Source organism: Ambystoma mexicanum, chromosome 4q (assembly GCF_040938575.1).
Source record: "Ambystoma mexicanum isolate Mex_15411 chromosome 4q, UKY_AmexF1_1, whole genome shotgun sequence".
Lineage (NCBI taxonomy): Eukaryota > Metazoa > Chordata > Amphibia > Caudata > Ambystomatidae > Ambystoma > Ambystoma mexicanum.
The window spans coordinates 628,252,594-628,277,741 of record NC_090928.1 but is presented as its reverse complement, the minus strand read 5'-3'; the positions used below and the strand labels follow the sequence as shown (position 1 = coordinate 628,277,741).

Sequence of the window (25,148 nt, the reverse complement as noted above, 5' to 3'; positions counted from 1 at the left end):
ATATACATCGTTTTTAATGAGGCGTTTGATTTAAGTTCTAAGAGGCATCTAATTTACCACAAAGCCCCCGTCTTTGCCGTTCTTGTATTATTTTATATAGTATTTTGTTTATGAATTACATATTTTCAAATGTCAGCACAGCATGTCATGTGGATCCCCCGGTGTTGCCAGACATGTCCTGCAAATTATAGCCAACCTCATCCTAATTTTTTAAGTTGAATACTTTGTAATTTCAATGGCGTAAGCCGAAAATGCACTCCGCTTATATGCGACTGCTCACGATGGCAGAAAGAAACAATCGGAGGGACCTACGTGCGTGAGGGATCATGGGTATAGGGGACGTCACACTAGGGATAGTATTACTGGCACTCCCTATTTCGACATCCATTTTTGAGTTTCGAAAACAACTGTAATACTCTGCAGCTTTTACTCGATGTCGGGCTATGCATAGCATGTGAATCTAGCAAAACAGAAAGGGGATGGCTGGAAGGTTTTTAATTAATCATAACCAGGGGCAAAGTTCTGGGCAACCCTCCAGACCATTGTTTTTCAGCCTGCCAAGCCATTACAGAAGGGGAAAAACCATATGCAAATCAGGCTTGGTCCTACCTCAAAAGGGGCAGTCCAGCCCGAACTGCTAGGTCACATCCCTTCTGCATGAGACCACAAGCTTCCCCAGACATGTTTCAGCCTTGTTGGCCGTCATCAGTGAGGAGTAGCTTGGGTCTCTAGGCCCGGCAGACTCGGGACCCACGTCTGATTTGCATATGGCTTGGACCCCTTTTGCGGTGGCGCAGACGGGCTAAAAAACGGTGGTGTGGAAGGTTGCCCAGAGCGCAACGCCAATGGTACAGATTCATTCAAAACCTTCCACTCATCACTTTTGTGGTCATAGCATGTGAATCTAAGCAGATACAACCACCAGAAATACGATTACGATGAGTGATGTATTCCATAGACCTACATCAAATATGGGATGCATGTCACACATGGTTGCTATTCTTTTTAATTTGTTATTTTAGTAAACTGCACTACACTCGAATGTGCCCAAAATAATTCATTGCATGTGCGTAACGCCTGAGCATACTGGGTTGCTGTGATTGTAAATTGTCAGCTTGTCATGATAAAGTATCATGCATTATGGAACGTTTACTGATCAGAGCCGAAATGGGCTAATAACAAAATAGTGCGTATGCCAGATGTTGTATCTTTCATCCATTGGTGAATGTGTGCAGAATAGCCCCACCACATTGCAGTTCATGCACAAAACACTCATGGAACAATATTATGCTCCACATATCTTATGAATGAAAAGTGATTTACACCTTTCAAAATAAAAGTTTAAAGTGCTTGCGATTTTTGCCTTTTTTACCCTAACTAGGTTAACTTGTATGCTCAATGCACAGAAGCAATAAAGTGTAATGTGCTGTAAACCTGATGGAAAAAAGGGGGTGCGGGAGTTACAATCCCAAGCAGCATATTCCTAAGCATGAAACCTGACAAAATATGAAGATTGTGCATCATATGCATATATACAGTACTGGGTATTTCATATTTGGAATGCTGTTCTTAAATATCCAGTACGAAAATCCTTTAGTCAAGTACGAAAATCCCTTAGACAAGTATATACATTAGCGGTACCATGCAGCGTTGCACGGGTCTGTAGGTGACCAGCTGTTGGGGGTCTGATATAGCCTTGTGTATGTTTTGTGTCATAACTTTGTATTTTTGAAAATTTTGTAAAATCTTCAATCTCTGAAAATTGCTCATTACTGATAGCACAGGGCCGGACCCCGCTGCATTGCTATGCAGGTTGGATGGGTGGGGTTAGTCAAATTTCACTATCGTCGGTACACCACAGCCTGGTATGCCGGCCTTGGGCCAAAATTTCAACCCACCAACTATTATAGGGCTGGAGCGGACACCCGAACATACACACTTTCACAAATATATATATATATATCTCAATATGGTTTAATGATCTTCTATGTACCCAGGGCTCTCTCAGAAACCATTTATTTGCCTTCTGCCGAATTGCAGTCTGGTATTTGTAGTCTACCAGACAAGATCAGGGGGTGGAGGGGGTTATGCCACTTAGCTCCCTGGCCTCGAGGTAAGCGGTGCCCAAATTTGTCTGCAAATCCCTTTGCTTCCTGTGCCCTAGCAGTCGTTCCCACTCCTTCCTGAACTGCTCAGGCCTGACCCGTGATCGTCCGACTTGCCTCTTAGTATGCGCAAGCAGGGCAGCCCTCTGGCTAAGGGCCCAAGGCAGCCCCAAATAGGCAGCCCAGGTGTCTGCAGGTGTCAGCAGGGGAATCAGGCAGCCACCCAATAACAATCCTAGCCTAAACTGCCACTGATATCCTCAGTCCTCCGTCGCACATATAACCCAAATCAACCCGCTGTCCCCCATTGCCTGGCTTCCACCAAACGCAAAGCCCAAGAAACAGGACATCCGTGTGTACCCACATAAAACATCAGTCGCAGTGGCAAACCCTGCCTGTTCCCCAAGTAGCAGCCATCTATTCCTTGCTTCCACCACTATCCATCTAGGTGGTTGCAAAAGCATAATTCTACCTGCGGCCAACAGAAGCTGCTCGTGACAGTGTCCAGGCGTACCAAACAATTAAGTCTGCCAGTGTCAGATGGGGATGCAGGGAACAGGCAGCAGTCAACCAGCAGCGACAGAAAAAAGTGGGGTGTGGACAGGGGCGTCCAGCAACGACTGTGCCCACAAACTGGCCCACCTCTCTCCTACCTTTACTATCCCTACCACCAAATGGCTGGTAACGTGCATGTACTCGCTTATATTTTGCAACTGTGGCCCCACATAGATTCACTGAGCTATGAACTGTGTTGCCAAGCCATTCCTCACATCAAGAGAACTATTAGCAACCAATAGTTGGACCTTACTCTGTGCTTGCTAGAGAAAATTGCATATATGAGCCAGCACTGCTTCTAGGCTGAATTGTAAAGTATTATTGCGTCGTATGTAGACAGAATTGTAATAGTTTGCGACAATCTATTGTATAAGTTAGCTTTATCTTGCATCTGACCCGATTGTGTAAAAAAAAAAAAACTAACCCAACTCTAAAACCTGAACCTTCTGCATACAATTCTCATACAGAAACACACACAGCCTCTTCTCTGCACAGACACCTGCACATATTTCACCAAATTACAACAGACAAACCACACATAACTCTCCACAACAGCATACTGGGAAGTAGCACTGATGCAGAAACCGCACTTAAGCTCAGCGAGCGGTGCAAACCAAACTAAGCTGCCAACAGGACATCGCAACTCTCTCCTTTTCCCACTATACCCTATTAACCCCATCCTCCTCCCCACCTGAGGACCACTCTGTCGGTGACCGTGCGCGATACAAATACCTGTAATAGTAGCAATTTTACACTTTTGGCTTAATGTAGTCCTACAAGGATTTATATATTTAAATCACACTATGATATGATAAGTCATTTATAATGTGCCTGTGTACAAGTGTTTCTAGGTGCGACGAGGGAAAGAAGACGGAGGGAGGACAGGACAAACTATCAGACTCGGCCTTGTGTCATTCAGATAATGCAAGTGCAAGAATCAGAAGTGCAAGGGAAAGGGAGAGTGGTATTGCAAAGGAGAGGGAAGGGGAACAGGGCAGCAAGACAGAGCAGCGAGATATGATGGGCCTGGAGGCAGTGCCGGGAAGACTGATCAGGAAAGAACCTGGTACCCAGTGAGACTCTGAGGGTAGCCAAGCAACCAGTCTTTGCAGCTGACGGGTTGGTCAGGAAGTCGGCAGGTGAGGGTGAAAGAGAAAGCAGAGGATAAAAAATGTTTTGAGCTGCTTCCGGAACTTCAGGTGTTCCAGATCAAGTTTTAGAGGGGCAGAGAGGCCATTCCAGAGGGAGGTACCTGCGGGGCAGAGATAGCTTTCCCCTACTCTCTGCCTAGAGAAGCATCTGGCCCTTAGAGAGTTTGAGGTAGCTGAGTGAAGGGCTGGAGAAGAAAGGTATTTAGGAAGAGAGTTGGATGTAGTGCGGGCCCCAGCCCCAGAAAGCCTTGTGGACAATGCAAAGGGTCTTGAACTTGATCCTTGCAGCCACCAGGAGCCGATGTAGAGATTTCGGGGTTGGTGAGATACGGTCCCTGGACTTGGGGCCAAGGAGAAGTCTTGCAGTCCTGTTCTGGATTAGTTGCAGAGGGTGGAGAGAAACGGGGGCAAGTTGAGAAGGAGGCTGTTGCAGTAGTCCAACCTAGAGAAAACCAGGGCTCTGGAGAGACAGTGAGCTTCTGGGGGAACGTGGGGGAGGGAAGAGTACCTTTTGAGGAGCTGAAACTGGTAATGAGACTTCTTGGTGGCGTCCAAGATGTGAGGAGAGAAAATGAGTCGAGTCAAAGATGACACAAAGTTTTTTTTTTGCCTCTCAGGAAGGCGAGGGTAGAGGGCCCAAGGAGGGCGTCCAGAGAGGGAAAGCAGGAGCAGGGGTCCCAATAAGAAGGCTCTCGGTCTTACTGGCATTAAGGCACAGATTGTGGGGGCGCTCCAATGCTGAACCGCTGATACTGTCAGGAATGAGCGAGAGAGGAGGCTGAGGGGAGCCTGAAGGAGAGCAGAACCATGCGTATAACACAAGTTTGAGGAGAAGGTAGTGAGTGGGGCCAAGTAGAGGTTGAAAAACCAGGGTGAGAAGATGAGTCCTAGGCAACGCCACAGGTAGAGAAGAGGGGTGGTGGAGAGAAAGCAACCAAGTTCTGCCTGGGAGGGTGGTCCAAGAGGAAGGACAACCACTCCAGTGCCTGATCCATGATGGCCAGGTTCTCATGGAGACGATTGATCAGGATGGCGTGGTTGACCTTGTCAAATGCAGAGGAAAGATCATGAGGATGAGGACGGAGGGAATGCTGAAATCAAGTTTAGAGAGCTGATCATCACTGTGTTCCGTTCCTCTGGCTGCTATGAAGCCAGACTGATGGTCATGGTGACAACCAACAGATTCAGTGTGGAGAGTAAGCTCTGAGATGGCTAGCTTTTCCTGGAGTTTGCCCAGGAAAGAGGTGATCGAGATTGGGCGATAGTTAGCCGGACAGGTGGTATCAGCAGAAGACTTCTTGAGGAGAAGGGTGCACAAGGGAGGGCCTGAGGAGAGGGGAAGTTCCAGTGGCGAAGTGATTACAGAAATCTGCCAAGGCTGGAGCGAGGTTGTCAATATGGTTCTGGAGGAGTAGGGGAGCACCTGTTTGGATGAAACTTTCATAGATCGACTTGTCTAGAAATCTTGCTGGGTGTTGTCAGAGATGAGAAAGGAGGAGGCGGGGAGAGCTGGGCAGAGGGGGGCCAAGAAAGAAAGAAAGAGGAGCTTGAGGACAGGATGTCCTGAGTTTGAGGTGAAATGCGAGGCCAGAGTGATAGTGCCTGGGAGGGAACAGGGGAGGTAAAGACTGCAGCAGGATTGGCCAGTTCCTTGCAGATTTTAAAAGTTTGTCTATTTTGTTAAAAGCCGCAGAGTAGCAGGCTTCAATGTGGGCTCTCTTCCTGTACAGGTCAGTCTGTATTGCCTTTGAAGCAGGCGTCAGGCCAGTCTGGCAGAGGATGCGCCCGAAGCCCTCCACTTCCTCTCAACCATCCTGCACTTGCGTTTCAAGACGTGGATGTCCGAGACATGCCAAGAGTTGCACTTGGGGGTAAGCTTCACCCGGGTTCCCAGGACTGGGGCAAGGATGTCCAGGGTTTTGGGGATAGATGCAGATTAGAGAGGGCTGTGTCAGAGTGTGAGTCAGCTGCAGGAGGAGCAGAGAAAGTAGAGGCAAAGGCATCTACTGACACACGTTTCAGGGGCTGAATGACCACAAAGCTAGGTGGCATTGCTGGAGTGGGCTTTGCTTGAGGGATAGAGTTTCACGTGAGAGTAAAGTAGAAAGTGGTCAGTCCAAGAGAGGAGCAGTGAGGGGGTTAGAGAGGGCGATGTCTGACGAGATGTGATAGTCCAGAGTATGTCCAGCAGTGTGTGTTGGACCAGAGGGCAGAATGGAAAGAGGGAGCATCTTGCAGAGGTTGCAGAAAAGCCAAAAGGAGGGATTAGACTCATCTGGATGGATTTTGAAGTCTCCAAAGAGGACAAGTTGAGGGGTAGAGACAAAAAGAGGAGAGGTCAGCCCACTCAGAGGAAGAGGGCAACCTGGCTAGGTGGCTTGCAGATAGTGGCCATAGTCAGAAGCCAGGAGTGGGGGGTCTACAGACCAGGCATTCAAAGGAGGAGTAGGCTTACATAGGAATGACCAAAGTAGGGAGCCACTCAAGGACAGATTAGAGCTTCTCCACCTCTGGGTCGGTTGGTTCTGGGCTCGGAGAGGATCTTGTAGCTGTCAGGGAGGAGTGTGTCAAAACTTGTGACCGAGTTGGCCCTGAACCATGTCTCGGTGAGAGCGAGGACATTAAGGTCAAGCTCCTCGAGGAGGTGACTGATGTCCGAGGAGTGTTTGACAGCAGAGCGAAAATTGAGTAGCAACGTGGAGCAGGTTGCCACATTTGAAAGACTTCCGGGGTGGGGTACAGGCTTTAGGTGCAACCAGGCGAAGTGGAAGAGGGGCCAGAGAGTGGGCAGAGGTGGAAGCGAGGGGTGATGAGGAGCCAGCAAGGTGCTAGTAGGAATAGCAGGAAGATGAAGGAAGTTGATAAGACGCGGTAGATGACAACCAAACCGGAGGAGATTGGGCTGAGAGCCCTGGACCAAGACGGTACCATTCTGACAGACATTAATGATGACCCTACTATTGGAAAATATGGGGAGGATCCCGGAAGAGGGAAGATGGCTGTGAGGCCAGGCTGGCACCAAGTCCATTCCGTCCTCTAACGTTTGCATGATTGATGGCGGTGCAGCATCACCAATATTCATAGGCATACATTCCATTGTGTGTTGGTAGAGGGCAGCTCCTGAGGAAGGTAGGATTATCGACCAATCTCCTCATGACGCATGAAATATCCTTCCGCAAATGCATTTTAAGCAAGAAATACTTCACATGTTTAATGCTTCCAGTGTTTTACGTCCATCAGGAGGTAATTCCAGATTCCAGGAGAACTAGTTCCTCCTCTGTGCCAGAGTCTCTTGATTCGGGCAAGGATCTTTTTATTCGCTCGTGCAGATGCGAGTCTTCTTCCAGGGTGGTTGACCTCTAGGGAGGCTGATAAGTCCTTTGGTCCCCTCGAATCGGTGTGTGACGCACCATTGGCTATTTGTCTGGGGGTCTAGAATATCTTCCATATTTTTAAAAACACTGATGAAGCAGGCAGACTAGGAAAAGAAATGCCCATTACCAGGTCCAACCTTTTTATTATAACCTTTTTTGAGGTTGGCAAGCTTGCTCAAGTATTTGGTTTCCAGGATTTTACTCAGGTTGTCATGATGGGATTTAGTTTGCCTTGAAAAATTTCACTACAGATTGCTGGGTTTAAACAGTGAGCAGCGTTTATACTTTTCCAGCATATTTTGTTGGAACATTTCCTCTCTCAGGTTATTTTCTGGTGTTCATTACTTTTTTTTTAAAAGTCCAATGCCATTTTTCTTTAGCGCATTTTCTTTCAAGGGGAAGGGCAGTTGAACTACATTTGTATATTTCACTTTAAGATATATTTTCCCTTACTGTGCATATATTCATGGCGGCTAGCTTTTGATTTTCGTTATGGGGTAAAGTACCTGGACATATGTTCTTGCAGCCGTTTTTATTTCTCCTATTCTGTGTTGCTTAAAAGCGGTTAGTTGGGTTGTGCAATGTATCACAAGTCACCAAGAGACCAGACGTAAAACAAGAGGCTTGTACCATGCTGCATAACCAAAGTGTGTGATCCATGGCAAATCCCGCTGCACTTTGCCTAAAAAAAAATCAGTCTGATTGATAAATGTTTTTGAGCGATGGGTTACAAGTGTTTTTAAATGGGCACGGCCAGTGGTCTGGTAGTGTTCGAAAATGGACAAAGGGCACGTCTGAAGGCCATGGCTAGTGGTCTGGCAGTTTTCTAAAATAGGCCGTGCCCACTCGCCATTTCCAGTGGTGCGGAAAAAAGCTATGGAATAACGAAACCGTTTAATTCAAGGAAAAAACATTGGTTTCAGGTATGTTAAAATGAGAACTTATTACTATACTGTGACGAGGAAAGCATAATCCCAGAAACTGTGGTTCGGAAAGAAAAAGCATATATCACTTTTAAATTAGTCCAATCCCTGAAGAGGTGGAAGAACGTAACTTAATTGAAAGACTAACGAAAGAGTTCCAGAGAGAGGAACACTTTCACGTCAGCTGTGGAAAGCTCCCGAGCTGCATGATGTGAACCAGAGAGAGAGACTGGTATGCCAGCTGGGGAGTTTCCCAAGCTGCATACACCGAACCAGAGAGAAAGATGCTGGAACCCGCGAGATTCAAACTTGTGCAGCGTTCCAAACCATTGCGTTGAAACCAAGGGCAAGCAGAGAGCCTGAGAAAACTGAGTCGGAGCCCAACTCAAGGTGGTAGCAAGACCAGGGACAAGAATCCTTGGTGGGACAAGTGTTCCTGCAAAGTTGCCGATACCACTGACAAATGGAAGCCAAAGTTTGTACGGTCAAACGCTAAACAGCCGCGTTACCGTGAAGCAAGTAGAAACCACAAGCAGACACTCTCCCCAAAGAGGAGAGACGCTGACGGTCTGCATCTAAATGGGGAAATCTGGAGGACAGGGAAGACACCCAAAGAATCATTATTGAAACCAGTTAACTCGTCCCAGTACAAAACTGAAGGATTTGAATAGGAGAAAGAGAACCCAAGCAAGAGTTTAATGCAAACAGTCACAATTCACTTTTGCATTCGCTCATACATCGGATATGTTGACCTTCGATATTTCACACTGGGCCATATTTATTTTTTAGCATCCGAGTGTAAATTGTGCAATTGCCACATTTGTAAGATCCCGTAGGTGCCGGCACTTGCTGCTGAGATTGCTTTTGATAGAATTCTTTAAGTGACTAAGACTCCATTTTTGTTTCAAAGTGGGTGCTTTTCTACGGGATCTTACAAATGTGGCAATTGCACAATTTGCACTCAGATGCTAAATGGTACCAAACAAATTAAATTGCCAACTGGGAGAATGCAAGACATCAAACAATTCATCAACTGCAAAAGCAAATATGTGATTTATGCAATACAATGTTTGTACAATAAGAGAATTAAAAACTTGCATTATGGAACACTTCAGACCAATTAAAAATGGAGATGCCAGATATCCTATGGCTACCCATTGTATACAAGAACACAGCCAATTAGACATTAAGGACATCAAATTCTTTGGCCTTGAAAAAATTGAACAACCAGAAAGAGGAGACCACCGAGAACTTTTACTGCGGAGGAGAGAATCGAAAATGGATCTGTATTCTGGATACATGCCATACCGGTTTGAATACAGAACCTGAGATGGCCTATTGGCTTTGAGGGAAAGGAGGGAAAAAATGTGTAAAAATGTGCAATTTCATCTTTAAAAATGTTTTCTGTGTATGCTTACTTGCACTATATTCATTTCCTAATGCACAAATTTGTAGTTCTGAACTTTAACCTAAAGTGGGTCTCAAGACCACCCAAATATTGGTCAAATCAGAATATTTGCCGGGTGCTTAGAAAAACACGCACTTACATAATGGTACGTTTGAGAGTATCAAAATAGAAACACGATTTCTAGAGTTCTAAAGAGAATCGGGTACAAAAATCACTCAAACACCTAGAAGCGCACACTTAGTAGATCGAAAATACACCATTCCAAAATGGCTACCGCACGCATTGACACGTATGACATCACAGTACGCAAACGCGATGGCGTCATCGCGCGCTATGGGCCATAAATAGCGAGAAATCGAGTTAGCAAGATCCATCACAGATCCTGAAAGCATCAAGGTAATCGCACCTTGTTGTAGGTGACAACCTTAGGACAAGAAAAAAGGTAATATTCTAACTTCCTCTAGCCCCATCCTTTTCATTCTATTTTCGTTCGTTTTCTTACCTCTGATTTTCTGAATAGTTGGTTCAGAATAACAAACATGGGGAGGTTAGGTAACACTCCAGACAGCACATGTCAATACTTCTATTTTTAAAAATAAATCCCTATGTATATAGTGGGCTAATAAGCTTTCTCTTTCTTTTTGAATTGAGGTTTAGCAAGCAGACTGAAAATAAGGGGTTTAGTAAATAATCAGCCACTATGTGCACTCCTTCACAGATTCAACTTTCCAGAAATATCAAAATGTACCTTTTAAAAAGTGAATAAATAGCACAAGATAAATATCATCTAAAACCAAGAAAACAAACCAGGGTGAGTAGACTTATTTATTTTGAGGAAAAGGCCCCCTTTCTTTAATGTGATGTGTTTTATTGTGTTAATACTCTTATCATTTTAGAATATGAAACGAATTAGAAAATGTGTTTTTTTTTTTTTTTAAACTTTCTTTTGGTCTAGAATCTCTCCTTAGGAACCACAGCTAAAGTTGTGGGGAAACACGTGTTGGGAGATTTAGTGCAAAATACTATAAATCATGGAACTGTACATGTGTATGAAACTAATACATGGTAAACCACAACTAAGCACAAAACTGTGCACAATGGAATTATGCAATATCAACCGTGCATATGTTTAAATGTATGAAATGAATACATAAAGAATTATATAGATATCCAAAATAAACCTACCAAATAATAGTGAAAAATTGACAAATGTATTCCAGGGATCGCATTGTATATGAGTACCAAACATATGACTAATAACTTATGTGGCCTATGTAAATGTAAACCTAATATACTCTTCTACTAATCCTAATTTTGTTAATGCACCTGCACCATAAATTCTCCAATGGGTACTGCTCTCCTTAACAAATACCTCACTTTGCATACTGCCTGAATAATCCACCTCTAGTCTATTTTGCACCATCCTTTCTACTTCTGGGCTCTTGTTCTGCCTCCACCTCCTCTGGCCTTACCTAAACGACCCACACTCTGCCTTCCTTCTGTTTCCTTTCATACTGTGATCCTGCTGGTTCTGTTTCGCTGCCCGCTTTCATTTGCTGCAGTGCTAACCTGACTCTAGGCACCAGTCTGCTGATCTTTTCCCCAGGAGGTAAATTACACAGATGAGGTGTTTTAAAAAACATCAAGAGCCTCCCCTTTCTCCATCACGGCTTTCCACAGGTGTTTTGTTGGCAATTCAGTTTGGGGAGTGTTTGTGTCTGTCCTGCCTCCCTACAGTTGCTCCTCACTCCGTTTTTCTGCTGGCCCCTTCACCTGGGGTCAGTCTGGTTTGGATGTCTCATTGCTGTTTGGCAGGGAAATTCCAAGTCCTCCGGTCTTAGTTTTCGAAGTTGCTCCCAGGTGCACTTTGAAAGTTTGTATTCTGAAATGGAAAAGAGAAGAGCTCCCTCATCTCCCACCAGCCCCCGCCCCAGACAGGTTCATGAACTTGTCACAATTATTAGCAGCATTGTTTTAAGGTGAAATGCAGACACTTTCTGCAGGGCTCTGCAATCGGGTTCAACATTCTCTTTATAAATCCGTTTCACTTTTAGTCCTCTCTGGGATCATCGAGCCTGACAACCTCCAGAGGGCTTGATTCCCATTTTGAGTTAATAAGTCACAGGCCATGCTTTTGGCAGCCCCCCAAACCAGTTTTTAAGCCTGCGTAACATTGCTGAAGGGGAAAACCATATGCAAATTGGGCTTGTTTCCACCCCACATTTCAGTCATTAGTATGCCTTCTCCCAGGGTTGGTAACCCTGATTAACTCATCAAGAGCTTTGTGGGTGACTGTTCTCCATCGGTTGTAGGCCCTCAACATAGCTTCATATTAAATGCTGTGCATTGTGGCGAAAATCGCAGCTTCCTAGTGGAACTTGTTTACTTGCTTCAAAAAGTCTATTAGACAACAAGTCCAAAATTAGGTGATTTATAAAGCGGCTGCTCCCATCCTGGCCCAGAGCCAATTGTGGGAATCTCTGGGGAGAGTTGGGAAGGGACAGGTTTGTAATAGATTGGTCCATAGCTCGAAATTGGGGATTGGATAAGCAGGAGCTACAATCAGCTTCTGGATATCGAGCAGTAACTGGTAACCAGGAGCTACCACTGGGAACGAGGAGTTAGCACACAGTATTACGCAAACCTAACTTCAGCATAAAATGCAAACACATTGTATCCATTATTTATGACCTTGTGCTTTAAATGTCATACAGATGTGTCACCCTGTTTCTTTTTAAATTGTTCCAAATGCACAGAGTTGAATTTGCATCATTGTATTTGCTCTGCATTAGTTGTCCTGGGGAGCTAAAACTAGCTTCTGTAATGGTTGGATTTAGCCTCTTCTAAGCTATAGGCAGGATCTACGTAGCTCCCGTCTCCCCTCAACCTTGTGCCTTGTTGGTCCGTATGTAACCAAATTGGGACATCATTGAGATTATCCTAATAAGCATGCTAGCTAGTTAAGTACCCTATTCATGAATTTGAATTCTATGCTTGACTATAGATCTTTTATTATGCAGGGCACAATTGGAAATTTCATACCAGGTTTTGAGTTCGACAAAGCTCTGGTTTGGCAGAATTGGATGGTTTTTTGATTGCCAATGGCTCCTCACAAGGTGAAATAGGTTTGGGTTTTGACTGGTAGGTCTACTAATGAAGACCACTTTTGGCACCTTCTTTAAAAAATGTATGTGGGTGTGGTACTGTCCTAATCAAGGTTTTAACCTGGGTTCAGGTGGTATGTAGCTTTCATTAGTAGAAGCAAATGTGCAGTTCTCGAAGTAAAAGTGTAATGCTTTTTTCGAAAGGTCTCCAAGTCCTAGAGCAGGTTTCTGATGAGCTGAGTAAATGCTAGATAACCTTGGTAACTAGTTAATGTTTTTCACAACCTGCAGCCATGCATTAAATACCATACACACTGTTTTAATTTGACCTTGCAGTAGTTTTATTACGCTTCTATTAAGATGGTCTTAACTTATGAAAAGCCATGTATCTATTTTAAGATGTTTTCTGGAAAAACCTTTTACTGTCTTATTTTACTGTTGTAAGACTCATGGAAATCTGTTTTTTTGTTTTTAGGTATACATTAACATATACAAGCAAGCTCAAGTATGGAACCAGATATTATTCGTATGTACTCTTCCTCCCCTCCACCTTTGGACAATGGAACTGAAGATGACGATGATGATGAATTCGGAGAGTTTGGTGGATTCTCTGAAGTGGAATCCTCAGCAGTCGGGTTTGCAGATTTTGACACGCATGATTATCCTAATTCTAAGGAGGAATTCATACCTCCCAACCATTTTATCCCAATTCCTGGTTACTCCGATGGTAATGGCTTTTCTTCTGGCAAAACAGATGATGCCTGCTTTGCAGAACTTTCTGAGCCTGCTAGGGTAAAGTCTGAAATATTTGATACTGTTACGTGTAATGATATGACTCCTTCAAGAACTTTAAATTCTGCATTTGATGGCAGGACAAGTTCAGTCTGTGTAACAAAAAGAGTGCGACAAAAAGAATATTTTGTCAAACAGGAACGCATCTCCCCAGATGCTATTGGATCAGAGGCAAGCCTTTCTACCCACGACCAGGAAATAAGTAACTGTAATGGTAATAAAGTACCATGTCTAGAAATTCTTACAAATGGTTTTACAGTTTTAGACTCTGTGAACACTCAGGGAATAGAAGATCTGGACATTGTCAGTAATGTTAAGGGATTAAAGACTATTCACACTTGTAGTACTGAGGATAGTGTGGACACCGTACCTAGCAAGGTGTTTGACGGTTCCACCACTGTTTCAATTAAAAGCACTATACTGTTGGAAGAAACAAAACAGCAAGCACATAAAGCATTGGATGATGAAGTGCCAAAGAGCAAGGAAAACGATATCCTAAACCAAATGAGTGATGGAAGCCCTCAAAGGGTAATGTTGGTTCATGGAACTTGGGAAGATAAGTCAGAGCTGGAACCTGTACAACTTTCCCTTTCTGAAGACAATGCAGCATATCTTGAGGTAAACAATCCTGAGCTGCAGAATCCTTCCTCTTGTGGGAATGGAACTACTATTGGGATTGGCCAACACCCCACAAGTTCAAAGTCAAAAACTGAAGAGCAGGAATTGGAGAGTGTTGAAGGTATGGACAAGTTTAAATCTGAAAACAAAATTAGAAAAAATGTTGAAGCGGATGTTTCCATGATGTGTAGTTCTACAAATATAGTAAATGATTCTCGAGATAGACTTGAACAGGTTCCGACCAGCAGCAGTGTTCACACAAACATTGTCGAACTGGATGATTTTGGAGGTCTGACGAACAGTGATATTAACAATGACTTTACCTCTTTGTCTGTCACCAACGTTCATGATTATAACAGAGGCATTCCAGCTATACCTCCCCCTACTGTTGGAGATGCACAAATCTCTGAAGAAGTTATGTTTTTGGGAAGCACTTCTGAGCAGTTTCGACATGTCGGCAAACCTGAAGGGGCGTTTGAGTTTGCGGATTTCAGTGCTGATTTGCATCCTGAGTTCCCAGACTTTGATATGTCCAAGGAACAAATGTCTGATGCCTTGTCAGACATACATGGCATTGATGGTACCTTTTCTGATGTTGCAGTCATGCCTTCGATCCCTGTGGCTAAAGAGGACGATGTGGCGTTTGGGGATTTTGATTCTGTGCCAAAAAATCAAGGAGGTGACGTTCAAGATTTTCATGATTTTGCTGATTTTAGTTCTGCCAGCTGTGACCAAGCTGTTGAATGGAATGCTTTTGACGATGTACAGAAAGGGAGTTCTTGGGCAGCCTTTGCAGATGATTCTTTAAGTAATGTGGAGGAGCCCTGGCAGCCACATCGGACCGAGATGCCTTTTGTGCGTTGCACTGACCAAGTCGGTAAGAAGCCAGTTTCATCCACTTCCCATGAAACGGATCCCACTGTGCCTGGTCAAGATTCTGCAGCTGTGCTTCAGGTACGGTTTTCTTTATTTTATACGTTCATGTCAAATAGTGTTGAGGTATGTGTCGTCTCTTTTCACTTAGTGGCAATCCCTGATGTAACACTCACTGGTATTCACTCATCCTCCCTGCCCACCCCCCAACGTGTGACACGAAACGCAATGTTTATAGTTGATTTTCTTTTATTTAAATAAACGAAAATCAAAGGTGGTCCCCTTTATGGTGGGGAGGCCACCATAATCAGCACAATTTTATAATTCACCTGCCTATGACATCTCGTTAAAAAGGTGATGCACACTCAATTGTTGAATCAGCTGCATATATTCCTGAACATCTAATATTCCTAAGTAACACAATTCTATTTCATTTCCTTACATGCCACTTGTTGGCCAATATATTCAAATAATTCTAGCAGTTTTATTATTAGGAAATGAATGTGATGAACAATCGCACATTTTATAGCATTTGATTTTCTTCAGTGACAGTAACAAGTATTGGTAGCAGCAAAAGGTTGCATAAATAGCAATACCATCATCATTCACTAGAAATCAATCCCCATGTAAATATTGTGCTGTGGGTTGCTGGTATGTGCATGAAATTTGAATGTAAGCTGTAATGAAAGGCATATAATTCTGCAGGTTTAGACTCTGGATGCAGCGCTATCTGTTTGGAACGCAAAGGAAATTGGTTCACCCACCCGACACTTTGATGGTCTAATTCAGGGATGAATACCTCTCCCACTTCACTTTGTAACTTGGGCCCCACTAGTGTAAAGGCCTTCCCCCTACTGTGCAATGTCAAGAGAAAGGAGAGAATGTAATTTACATTGAATCATTTTCTACAGCTTAACTCCCTTCCATATCCCAATGTCTCTTTTTTAAATATCTATGGCCTTCACAAGTAGTTACTGAACAATTCTCTGTTGGGTTATTGAACGTGGCCATTCGATTCACAGCCTAAGTGTTTGACGACACCTATGAGAACATTCTGGGTACAATTTGATCGAATTTAATTTATAAAGAACTGCACTTTAGCTGCACAGGTATGTTATTGGTTCTACACTGTGCTGACAAACGCTATTGGTTCTTATTGCAATGAAATCTCACCTGGCATGGAGTACAGTTTGGAAGCAAAGTGTACTTCCACTAAAATATAAAAAATAATGTATTTGAAATGGGCTCACCCTAGTGGTAGTCCCCATCCCATTTCCTTTCCACTCCAGGGACTTGACTTAGCACAATGATTCTAGGCTACTTATCTAATTGGGGAATTTGTTTTATACTAATTTATAATAGTTCTTTAAGGCACTGTGCCAGAATGGACCCTCATGAATTTTTCAAAGGAACTTCCAGTCTGCTTCTCCTTGCTCTTTGAATGCAGGTCTGTTCCTGATACAAGTTTCCACATGGAGAATTCCTTTTCATCTCTAGGTGTTATCCATGTTCAGCACTCCTTCATTTGGAACACGTATTCCCCCCTTCTTGGAAGTTTTCAAAATCCCAGCTCTCCCTCATCCCCATGTGTTTCTACCTTTTTGTAGTGGTCATTTTAAAACTGATGCATGCCGGCAACAACACATCTCCTAAATTCCCACAGGTGTCCCAACAAAAACGTTACCATACATGTGTCGGTGCACTTACCTGGCCGCAAAGGGAAAATGCTAAACCACTGGTACGCCAGAGGGCCTAGGAAGGGGAAATTCTTGCGCAAATCACCTTAGAATGTATTACCCACAAGACCCGGAAACGTCCAAAATGTGGAGAAAACTAAATTGTCACCAGGAAACCACCAAAACACATCAGCAACAACACATGTCCTACCTTTCGAAGGGATTGTGTCCTCCGACGTATTCCTTATTTTAGATATCTCTTTCCAGCTTTGCTGGCCTCGGAAATTTTTTTCTCTAGAGGGCGCTGCGCATCGACGTCCGCCGAGTCGATGTCCCTCGACAGCCGCCACGTCGACGTCATCCTGCCTAAAAAGGCCGCGTGCAGCGTCCGTTGCTCAGTTCCGTTTTTCCATGCTTACTCAGTGCCTCGAAATATCGTTGTTCAGTTTTCGTAGAGAATTAATACAATTTCCTCGAGATATTCGATCCATACTCGATGGCTTCCTCGTCGGAACCGACGACCCCTCGGTCCGGCTTTAAAAAATGCCGAGACTGTGGGAAAAAGATGTCGCTGACTGACCCTCAGAGTTTCTGTGGTGTTTGGGAGCTGAACACCATTGTTCGGAGTGCGAGGATTGTATGTCCTTGACAGCTAAGGCCCTGAAGGAGCGTAGGGGGAAGCTGGAAAAAGGTAAGACTTCAAAAGCTTCTTCTTCCTCGACGAAGTCGAGACATTCGTCTCCTCGTCACCATTCGCGCTCCAGGTCTCAAAGCGGGTCCCATCACTCCTCGAGATCGAAGCACTCGAAGAGGAGACGTCGAAGATCTCCTTCTTCGTCCTCTTCCTCTGTTTCTCCTAAGAGAATCCCTTGCCCCACGAAACATAGTTCCCAGGCTGAATTGGAGGAATTCCGCAAAAATATGATGAGCGTCTTCGAGAAAGCGGCCTCGACCCCCTCGAAGACGGGCGCGAGCGATGCTCTGGTCGAAAGACCCGAAGGTCTAAAACGCCGCGAGTCGCAGTACCCGGCGAAGGAAGCTTCTCGAGTTGCGTCACGAACCCTCGAGTAAAGGTATGACCTCGAACCCTTCTTCAAACACCGGCGTCGACGCCAAGGAAAGTCACGGTTGCGGCGCACCCAGTGGCTATCCCCAGGTCTTCGATGACGATGGCGTCGAGATTGTCGACATCCTCAAGCAGAATCCCAATTCTATCGAGGACCTTGAGGCCTCCGCCTTTGTTTTCGACGCCACGTTCGAAGCCTTCGGCGTGGACGACATCGACGTTTTCGAGGCCGATTACAACAAGTTTGGCACCCTCTGCCTTGGAGATGGGTTTCACACCCTTTGTGAGTTCAGACCAATTGAGAACTATGTCCTCAATTATGGAAGAGGGAGAACTATCTGACCAAGAAGAGACATTTGAGTTGCAGGGATCTGCAACCCCAGTTCAAGAGGAGTTATCCTCAGAGGAACGCAGATTAAAGGAACTCCATGATTCCTTACATGAGGCAAGTGGGTTAGACACTTCCCCTGAGGTGGAGTTTGCTAGGCCAGACCCGGGGGAGCATGCTGAAACCCCCTATAGAGCCTTAATGGCCAGGATCACAGAATTTATGGGGTGGTCAACACCTTCACAGGCTTTCCAACAAGATGACCTCACAGATATTCTTGCTAAAGGTCCACAGGAGGATCCTGTAGTGCCTTTTCATAAAGCTCTTCAAAGGAAAATCATGACGTACTGGGAAACCCCAGATGTCGTCCCGGCAGTAAATAAAAAACTGTCTACTAAATACAGGGTATCTTCTGCAGACCCAGAGTTTTAGTCCAAACACCCATCCCCAGAAAGTCTGGTGGTACAGGCAGCATCTTCTACTGACATCAAGACTGCTTACCCTACCGTCCCACAGGACAGGGACGATAAAAAATATGATGCTATGGCAAAGAAAGTTTTTTTCGGCATGTAGCATGGCGTTAAAACCTATTAATGCTACTTGCACCCTTGCTAGATTCAGCCATACACTTTGGGAGTGTGCTTCTACAGCGGCTGACTGCATCCCGGAGGGAGAAGAAAGGGAGGCGTTCCTAAATATCATACAGGACGGTAAAGACGCTATGTGCGAATCCCTCCAGACGGGCATTGATTCGGCTGACAGTATCAGCAGAGCAATGGCGGCAAGTACAACAACCAGGAGATTTGCTTGGTTGAGAAAGTCTGGTTTTGCCCCAGATGTGCAAGCCACGCTCTTGAACATGCCATTCGATGGCTCTTCTTTGTTTGGGAAAAAGGCGGATGACCGTTTAGAAAAACTGCAAACATCAAAGGCAGCAGCAAAATCCCTAGGTGCTGCAATCCGTCAGACACCTTTTCGTTCCACAGGATCCTCTGCGAGAGGCAAGTCCTTTCGCTTCTACTCCGCATTCGGAAGAGGTAGAGGATGACCGGCTCAAAGGGGACAAAGAAGAACTACCCGAGGTGGACGGGGTAGATATTCAAAAGCCGCAGCAAAAGCAGGTGCCTCTTTACCATCGGCATCTGCATCAACCGCCCCAAAACCACTCTGAGGACTTCCCTCACAAGACACCTGTAGGAGGCAGGTTAACTCAACATCTGGCGGAATGGCAGGCTATCACGTCAGATGCTTGGGCATTGGAGACAGTTGCACAAGGTTACTGCCTGCGCCTCCTACGCATACCTCAGAGTCATCCACCGGGGGATCAGCTCTCAAAAAGCTCCAGATCCGCTCCTCTTGCAGGAAATTTTAGACCTGCTAGAGAAAGGTGCCATAGAACCTGTAGCGGAGAGGAACAAGGGCTGGTACTCCCCTTACTTTCTCATTCCAAAGAAAGACGGAGGACTGAGACCCATCTTGGACTTGCGAGAATTGAACAAATTCCTCAGGAAAGACAAATTCAAGATGGTAGCTCTTTCTCAGATCCTTCAGGCCCTTTAGTTCCAGGACTGGTTGGTATCTCTGGACCTTCAGGACGCTTATTTCCATGTGCCTATCCATCTCAAACACAGGAAATACCTGAGGTTCGCAATTGGCAACTCTCATTATCAATTTCGAGTGCTGCCATTTGGGCTGACCTCCGCCCCGATGGTCTTCACCAAGTTAATGTCGGTAGTGGCTGCAAGTCTAAGGGGGGAAGGGATTCACGTCTACCCCTACCTGGACGATTGGTTGATCAGGGCTGTATCTTCGGAACAAGCTCAGATCCAGCTAAATCACGTTTGCCACTCCCTTCACAGACTGGGCTTCTCCCTCAATTTAAAAAAGTCACAAATGATACCATTGCAGAGACTCCGGTTCATCGGAGCGATCCTGGACACTTCCCTGGGAAAAGCCTCGCCACCAGAGGTGAGGGCTCAAGATATTCTACAGATGGTTACCAAGTTCCAAAATGCCCAACGTCTCCCAGCCTTCGACTTTTTTGAGGTTGCTAGGCCTCATGGCATCCTGCATTTTCCTAGTGCCAGAGGCTCGCCTGAGAATGAGATCCCTCCAGTGGGCACTGAGAACTCAGTGGTCACAATTCTCAGGGAGAATGACAGATCTTCTTCAGGTTCCCGACAGGGTGGCTCGAGACCTTCAGTGGTGGGCCTGTCAGGAGAACATTCTGAAAGGAGAACAGTTTTGGCAACCCTGGCCGGAGATAACAGTCACAGATGCCTCACTCACGGGGTGGGGAGCCCACGCCAACGACTTGACCATCAGCGGTCGTTGGTCTCCATCGGAGTGCAGACTACATATCAACCTGTTAGAGCTGAGGGCCATCAGACTTGCGCTGAAGGCGTTCCTGCCATCTGTACAAGGAAAGAATGTCCTGATAATGACGGACAACACAGTGGCCATGCATTACCTCAACAAAAGAGGAGGCGTAGGATCACTACCTCTGTGCAGAGAGGCGATGCAGCTCTGGTTTTGGGCAATCCAAGAAGGAATTTCTCTATCGGCAGCACACCTAGCCGGAGAGAAGAACTTGACAGCGGACGCTCTGAGCAGGCAGAGCACAGTCTCCCACGAGTGGGAACTAGCTCAGGAAGTCCTTCAAGAGATCTTCGCCCTTTGGTTATCCCCTCAGGTGGATCTGTTCGCCACCAGTGTCAACAGGAAGTGCGATCTGTTCTGTTCAAGGTTATTTCCCCCCCGAGAGGAGCTTTGGGAGACGCGTTCATAGTGGACTGGGAGTTTCCGCTTCTGTACGCGTTCCCACCAGTCCCTGTCATTCCTCAAATGATCAGGAGGTTAAGAAGATTCCGGAAAACCATGATCCTAATTGCCCCGGATTGGGCCAGGAGAACGTGGTACCCGGACCTTCTAGACTTGTCCATCTGCCCTCCAATTCGACTTCCACTCAGAGAGAATCTGCTCTCACAGAAGGGAGGTTCTCCATCCAGACATCAAAACCCTCAACCTTCACGCTAGGCTTCTGAAAGGCTGAGGTACAAAGATTGGGACCTCCCTGATGATGATATGGAGGTGTTGCTTTCGGCAAGGAGGCCAGCAACAAAATCTTCATACCGCTGCCGTTGGAACAGATTTTGCAGCTGGTGTAGAGAAAAGAATATCGACCCCTTTTCATGTGGTACACCAATGGTTTTGTCCTTCGTACTCTATTTAGCAAATTCAGGCCTTCAAGTAGGCACCATCAAGTGCTATCTCGCAGCGCTATCCATCTTTAAGTGCACTGCGGAAGAACCATCCTATTTCAAGTTACCCTTGGTAATACAGATGATGGGCACACCTTTCGAACCACTCCTCTTGTTCGTTAAGATTTCTTACCCTTAAGACTGTTTTATTAATAGCACTTACATCTGCTAGAAGGGTGAGCGAGTTACAAGCTCTTTCTTGTAAACCCCCTCATACAATCTTTCACAAAGACAAAGTTGTTCTGCAAATGAAGCCTAATTTCCTCCCAAAGGTGGTTTCTGAATTTCATCACTCAGATTACCCTTCCATCTTTCTATCCTCCTCCTCATCCGGGGAAAGAGGAAGAGAGGTTACACAGGCTAGACCCAAGAAGGGCTTTAAGTTTTTACATTAGTACACTGGCTAGGATAAGACAAGCAGACCAGCTGTTTGTAGGCTACGCAGGTCACAAGCTGGTGTTACCGATAACTAAGCAGACCATTTCCAGATGGATCATTCTAGCCATTTTGGAATGTTCTAAACTGGCAGGGAAAGAGCCCCCTCAAAATCTTAGGGCTCATTTGACTAGAGGTATCACAGCTTCATCGGCCCTCAAAAGCGGAGTGCCGGTTAGAGACACATGTGCGGCTGCCACATGGTCGTCCGTCCATACCTTTACACGGTTTTACAACTTGGATTCCTCCTCCAGTCAAGAGACTAGGTTTGGAAGGGCAGTATTGCACTCTATTCATCAATAAAAGGAAGCATGAAGTCCCACCTCCAATAACAGAATACTGCTATGGGAGCCTATCTAAGATAAGGAATACGTCGGAGGACACAATCCCTTCGAAGAACAAGTTACTTCTTACCTTGTAACGTTCTTTCGATGGGATGTTCCTCTGACGTATTCCTTATCGACCCTCCCATCCATCCCCGCAGTGCTACTTCCCTTGTTGTTGCAGCTTACGCTCCTTCAGGGTGATTAGTCTAGTCCAGAAAGAATTATTGTGGGCAACAAAACGGAACTGAGCAACGGACGCTGCGCGCGGCCTTTATAGGCAGGATGACGTCGATACGGCGGCTGTCGAGGGACATCGACTCGGCGGACGTCGACGCGCAGCGCCCTCTAGAGTAACATTTTTCCGAGGCCAGCAAAGCTGGAAAGAGATATCGAAGATAAGGAATACGTCGGAGGAACATCCCATCGAAAGAACGTTACAAGGTAAGAAGTAACTTGTTCTTCTCTGTTACCGACGAAAACAGTTCCTCGCATGTGTGGGAAAAGTTGTAACTGAGCCCAGCTGGAGTTCCAGGACAGCCGGAGTGTTGGCCCTGGCCCTGAGTGCCTGTCTCCCATGTGGGTTGACCGTCCCCAAGCCCAGCGGCAGTCCTAGGGAGCCCCAGAAAGGTCCACATCCCTCCCCGGAGTAAAAAGCTCTATCTCAGCGCAGCTAGAGTTCCAGGACAGTCAGGGGTGATGTTCCAGCCATGGGCGCCTGTCTCCCATGTGGGTCGAACGTTCCCAAGTCCAGAGGCAGCCCCGTCAGGGTCCCCATCCCTACCCGAAAGGAAAACCTGTAAAGCAGCCCAGCCAAAGGTCCTGGTGGTCCAGTGGGGATTACTGGTCGAGAATCAAACGATCCTCGACCAGCAATCTGCTTGTGCTTTGGAAAGGGGAGAGGGGAGTGTTGCCCCTTTCCAGCGAGCCTCACTTGGCCAAATCGGGGAAAAAAATATCTGTGCAGGACGCGAATGCGTCTCTGCTAAACTTACATGCTGAAGCCCTTTGGCTTCCGCATGTAAATTTCATTTCCCGATGACGGCACACGTAGCGTCTGCAAACTTCATCATGGCAACCCCTAGCCACGGAAGGGGAAAGTACTCCCTTTGACAGCCTGGGGGTCGGATGCATAGAGGGAGCAGCAGGGGGGGCAATTCGCCCCACCCCTCCCAAAGTGAGCAGTGCAGAGGATGAGGTATCTCATCCCCCGCACTGGAAACATAGTCTGGAGGACGAGATACCTTGTGCTCTGCACTTAAGAGGTTCGTATTTGAAGTAAATGTTTGCATATAGTGCAAGATGGGATTTGTCGGTGGATAGACTTTGTTTACATTTCAGAAATAGTTGACCAGATTTATGAAACAATAGATCTGTTTATACGGAAGAATCCATCAAACATCAAAACACTATTTCATAAAACACATATTTATAAAAATATTCAGAAGTAATACATTTCATTGAACATCGTGCTGCACACAATAAATGAAACGGTCATATACAAAAAGTTATAAAATCCTAACTACATACATTGTCCACGTACCCATATATTAGTTGACATTTTTTTCTAAAACACAGCAAAAAAGCACAAGTAGCATTAATTCAATTTGCAGACAGGAGGAAGCATAATGAAGGACGGTATTGTACAAATTGGCAGTACCTTAATACTGGGAGAATTTTGTCCTTTCTTATTGTGTCCTTTCTTATTGGTGAATATGTGGGGCAAAACAAAATGTAACATATCTTCTGCAGCTTCATTAGAAATGGGGCATCTAGTATCCATTGGCTGACTCTGCCATTTTGCGGTTATCATTTTTATTGGGAAACAATTAAATCGGCATGTGTTTTCAACCATCTATCCTCGATCCTATCATTCCATATTAAGTAATCCTGGATAGAATCTATGGTGCTAATTATGGCATGCTTGCAGTTAGCAGTTGTGAAGAATTCACTAGATTCCCATTTATCTTTTACATAAAAATGAAATGTATCTTTAAAATATTTTAGTTGTGGTTTTATCCAACAAAACCGGTGACAAAACAGTGCTTGTGCATTAATTTGGGTAAAACTGGTTCTAATGTAACCCAACCAGGGAATTTTGGACACCCTCCTCTTCAAGAGCTCTTTGATGTACTGCGTGAGGACCACCTTGGGTTTTGACAAAATGCGCAACCAGTGGAACACTAGTTCAATGCACCACTCATCTTCGAGGAATCCTATACCCAGTTCCATATGTAGCTAGTGAATTATTAGGTGCAGATCTTGGTAGTCCTTCTTTTTTTTTTTTTTTTTTTTTTTTTTTAAACAAAAGATTTTTCTATGACTTGTGGCTCTGACAGATTGGAACTTCCCCCCCAAAAGTGTGAAGTATCATATCCAGTGGTTGACCTTTACACATAGATTTAAAACTGGTTATTCCCCCTATACATTGTTTCATCCTTGATTGACTGTTTTTAATATGGGTAGCGTTTGTTAGTTCTGGGGAAAAGCGCATTCCAAGATGGTCAACTTCAAATACCCTTGGGATGACCACGCCATTGCTTATAGTTCGATGCATCTGGATAGTTTTTTGCCTCCACCACAGGCCAGAACTGATTTTGCCACATTTACTTTTAGTTCAAGGTTGTTCATAAATTGTGTAACCAGCAATGAGTTTTTGCAAAGCTCTGTGTTCGTGCTATGAGGACCGTATAATCCTTGATGCACGCCTAAATTTACATTACAGTTGCCTTCACAATTTCCTTTGTCTCCACTACGTACATATGCCTGTTGTCTGTATGACTAGCTATTAACATGTTTAGCAATTCCAAGGGGAAATCTGAAGACTGAGCACGTTCCATAATTTGACCCGATCAACTTTATCGAAGGCTGTGCTCCGGTCCATGAATGCAAAGAATATGGGCTCCTTTTTTAATATGGACTGAGTAGGCAGCCAATAAATAACGGTTAAGTGCTTGATCACCTGTTCCCAGGCCTGGTCTAAATCAATATTGTATGATATATGATATGATAGGTTATTTATAACGCGCTTAATACCCAGAGGTTTCTAAGCGCGGACCCTGGTATCGAACCTGTGGTGCTCCCTGTTCTTCTGCATCCAAGGTGAGCACGCTGCCCCTGAGCTATCCTCCTGAGATCCGTATCTGTAAGGATATTG

At 45.2% G+C, this 25,148-nt stretch overlaps 1 protein-coding gene across 4 annotated transcripts in view; it reads left to right on the top strand.

Annotated features, from left to right (window-relative positions):
• The window catches only part of AFTPH (aftiphilin), an 826,627-nt gene that overhangs the window by 235,680 nt on the left and 565,799 nt on the right, over window positions 1–25,148 (top strand). For all 4 annotated transcript variants that reach the window (XM_069608171.1, XM_069608173.1, XM_069608170.1 and 1 more), the window contains one exon: window positions 13,096–14,984. In XM_069608171.1, coding sequence (XP_069464272.1) covers window positions 13,128–14,984 — 1,857 coding nt within the window. In that variant the 5' untranslated portion in view covers window positions 13,096–13,127. The remainder of the gene's footprint in view (window positions 1–13,095; window positions 14,985–25,148) is intronic.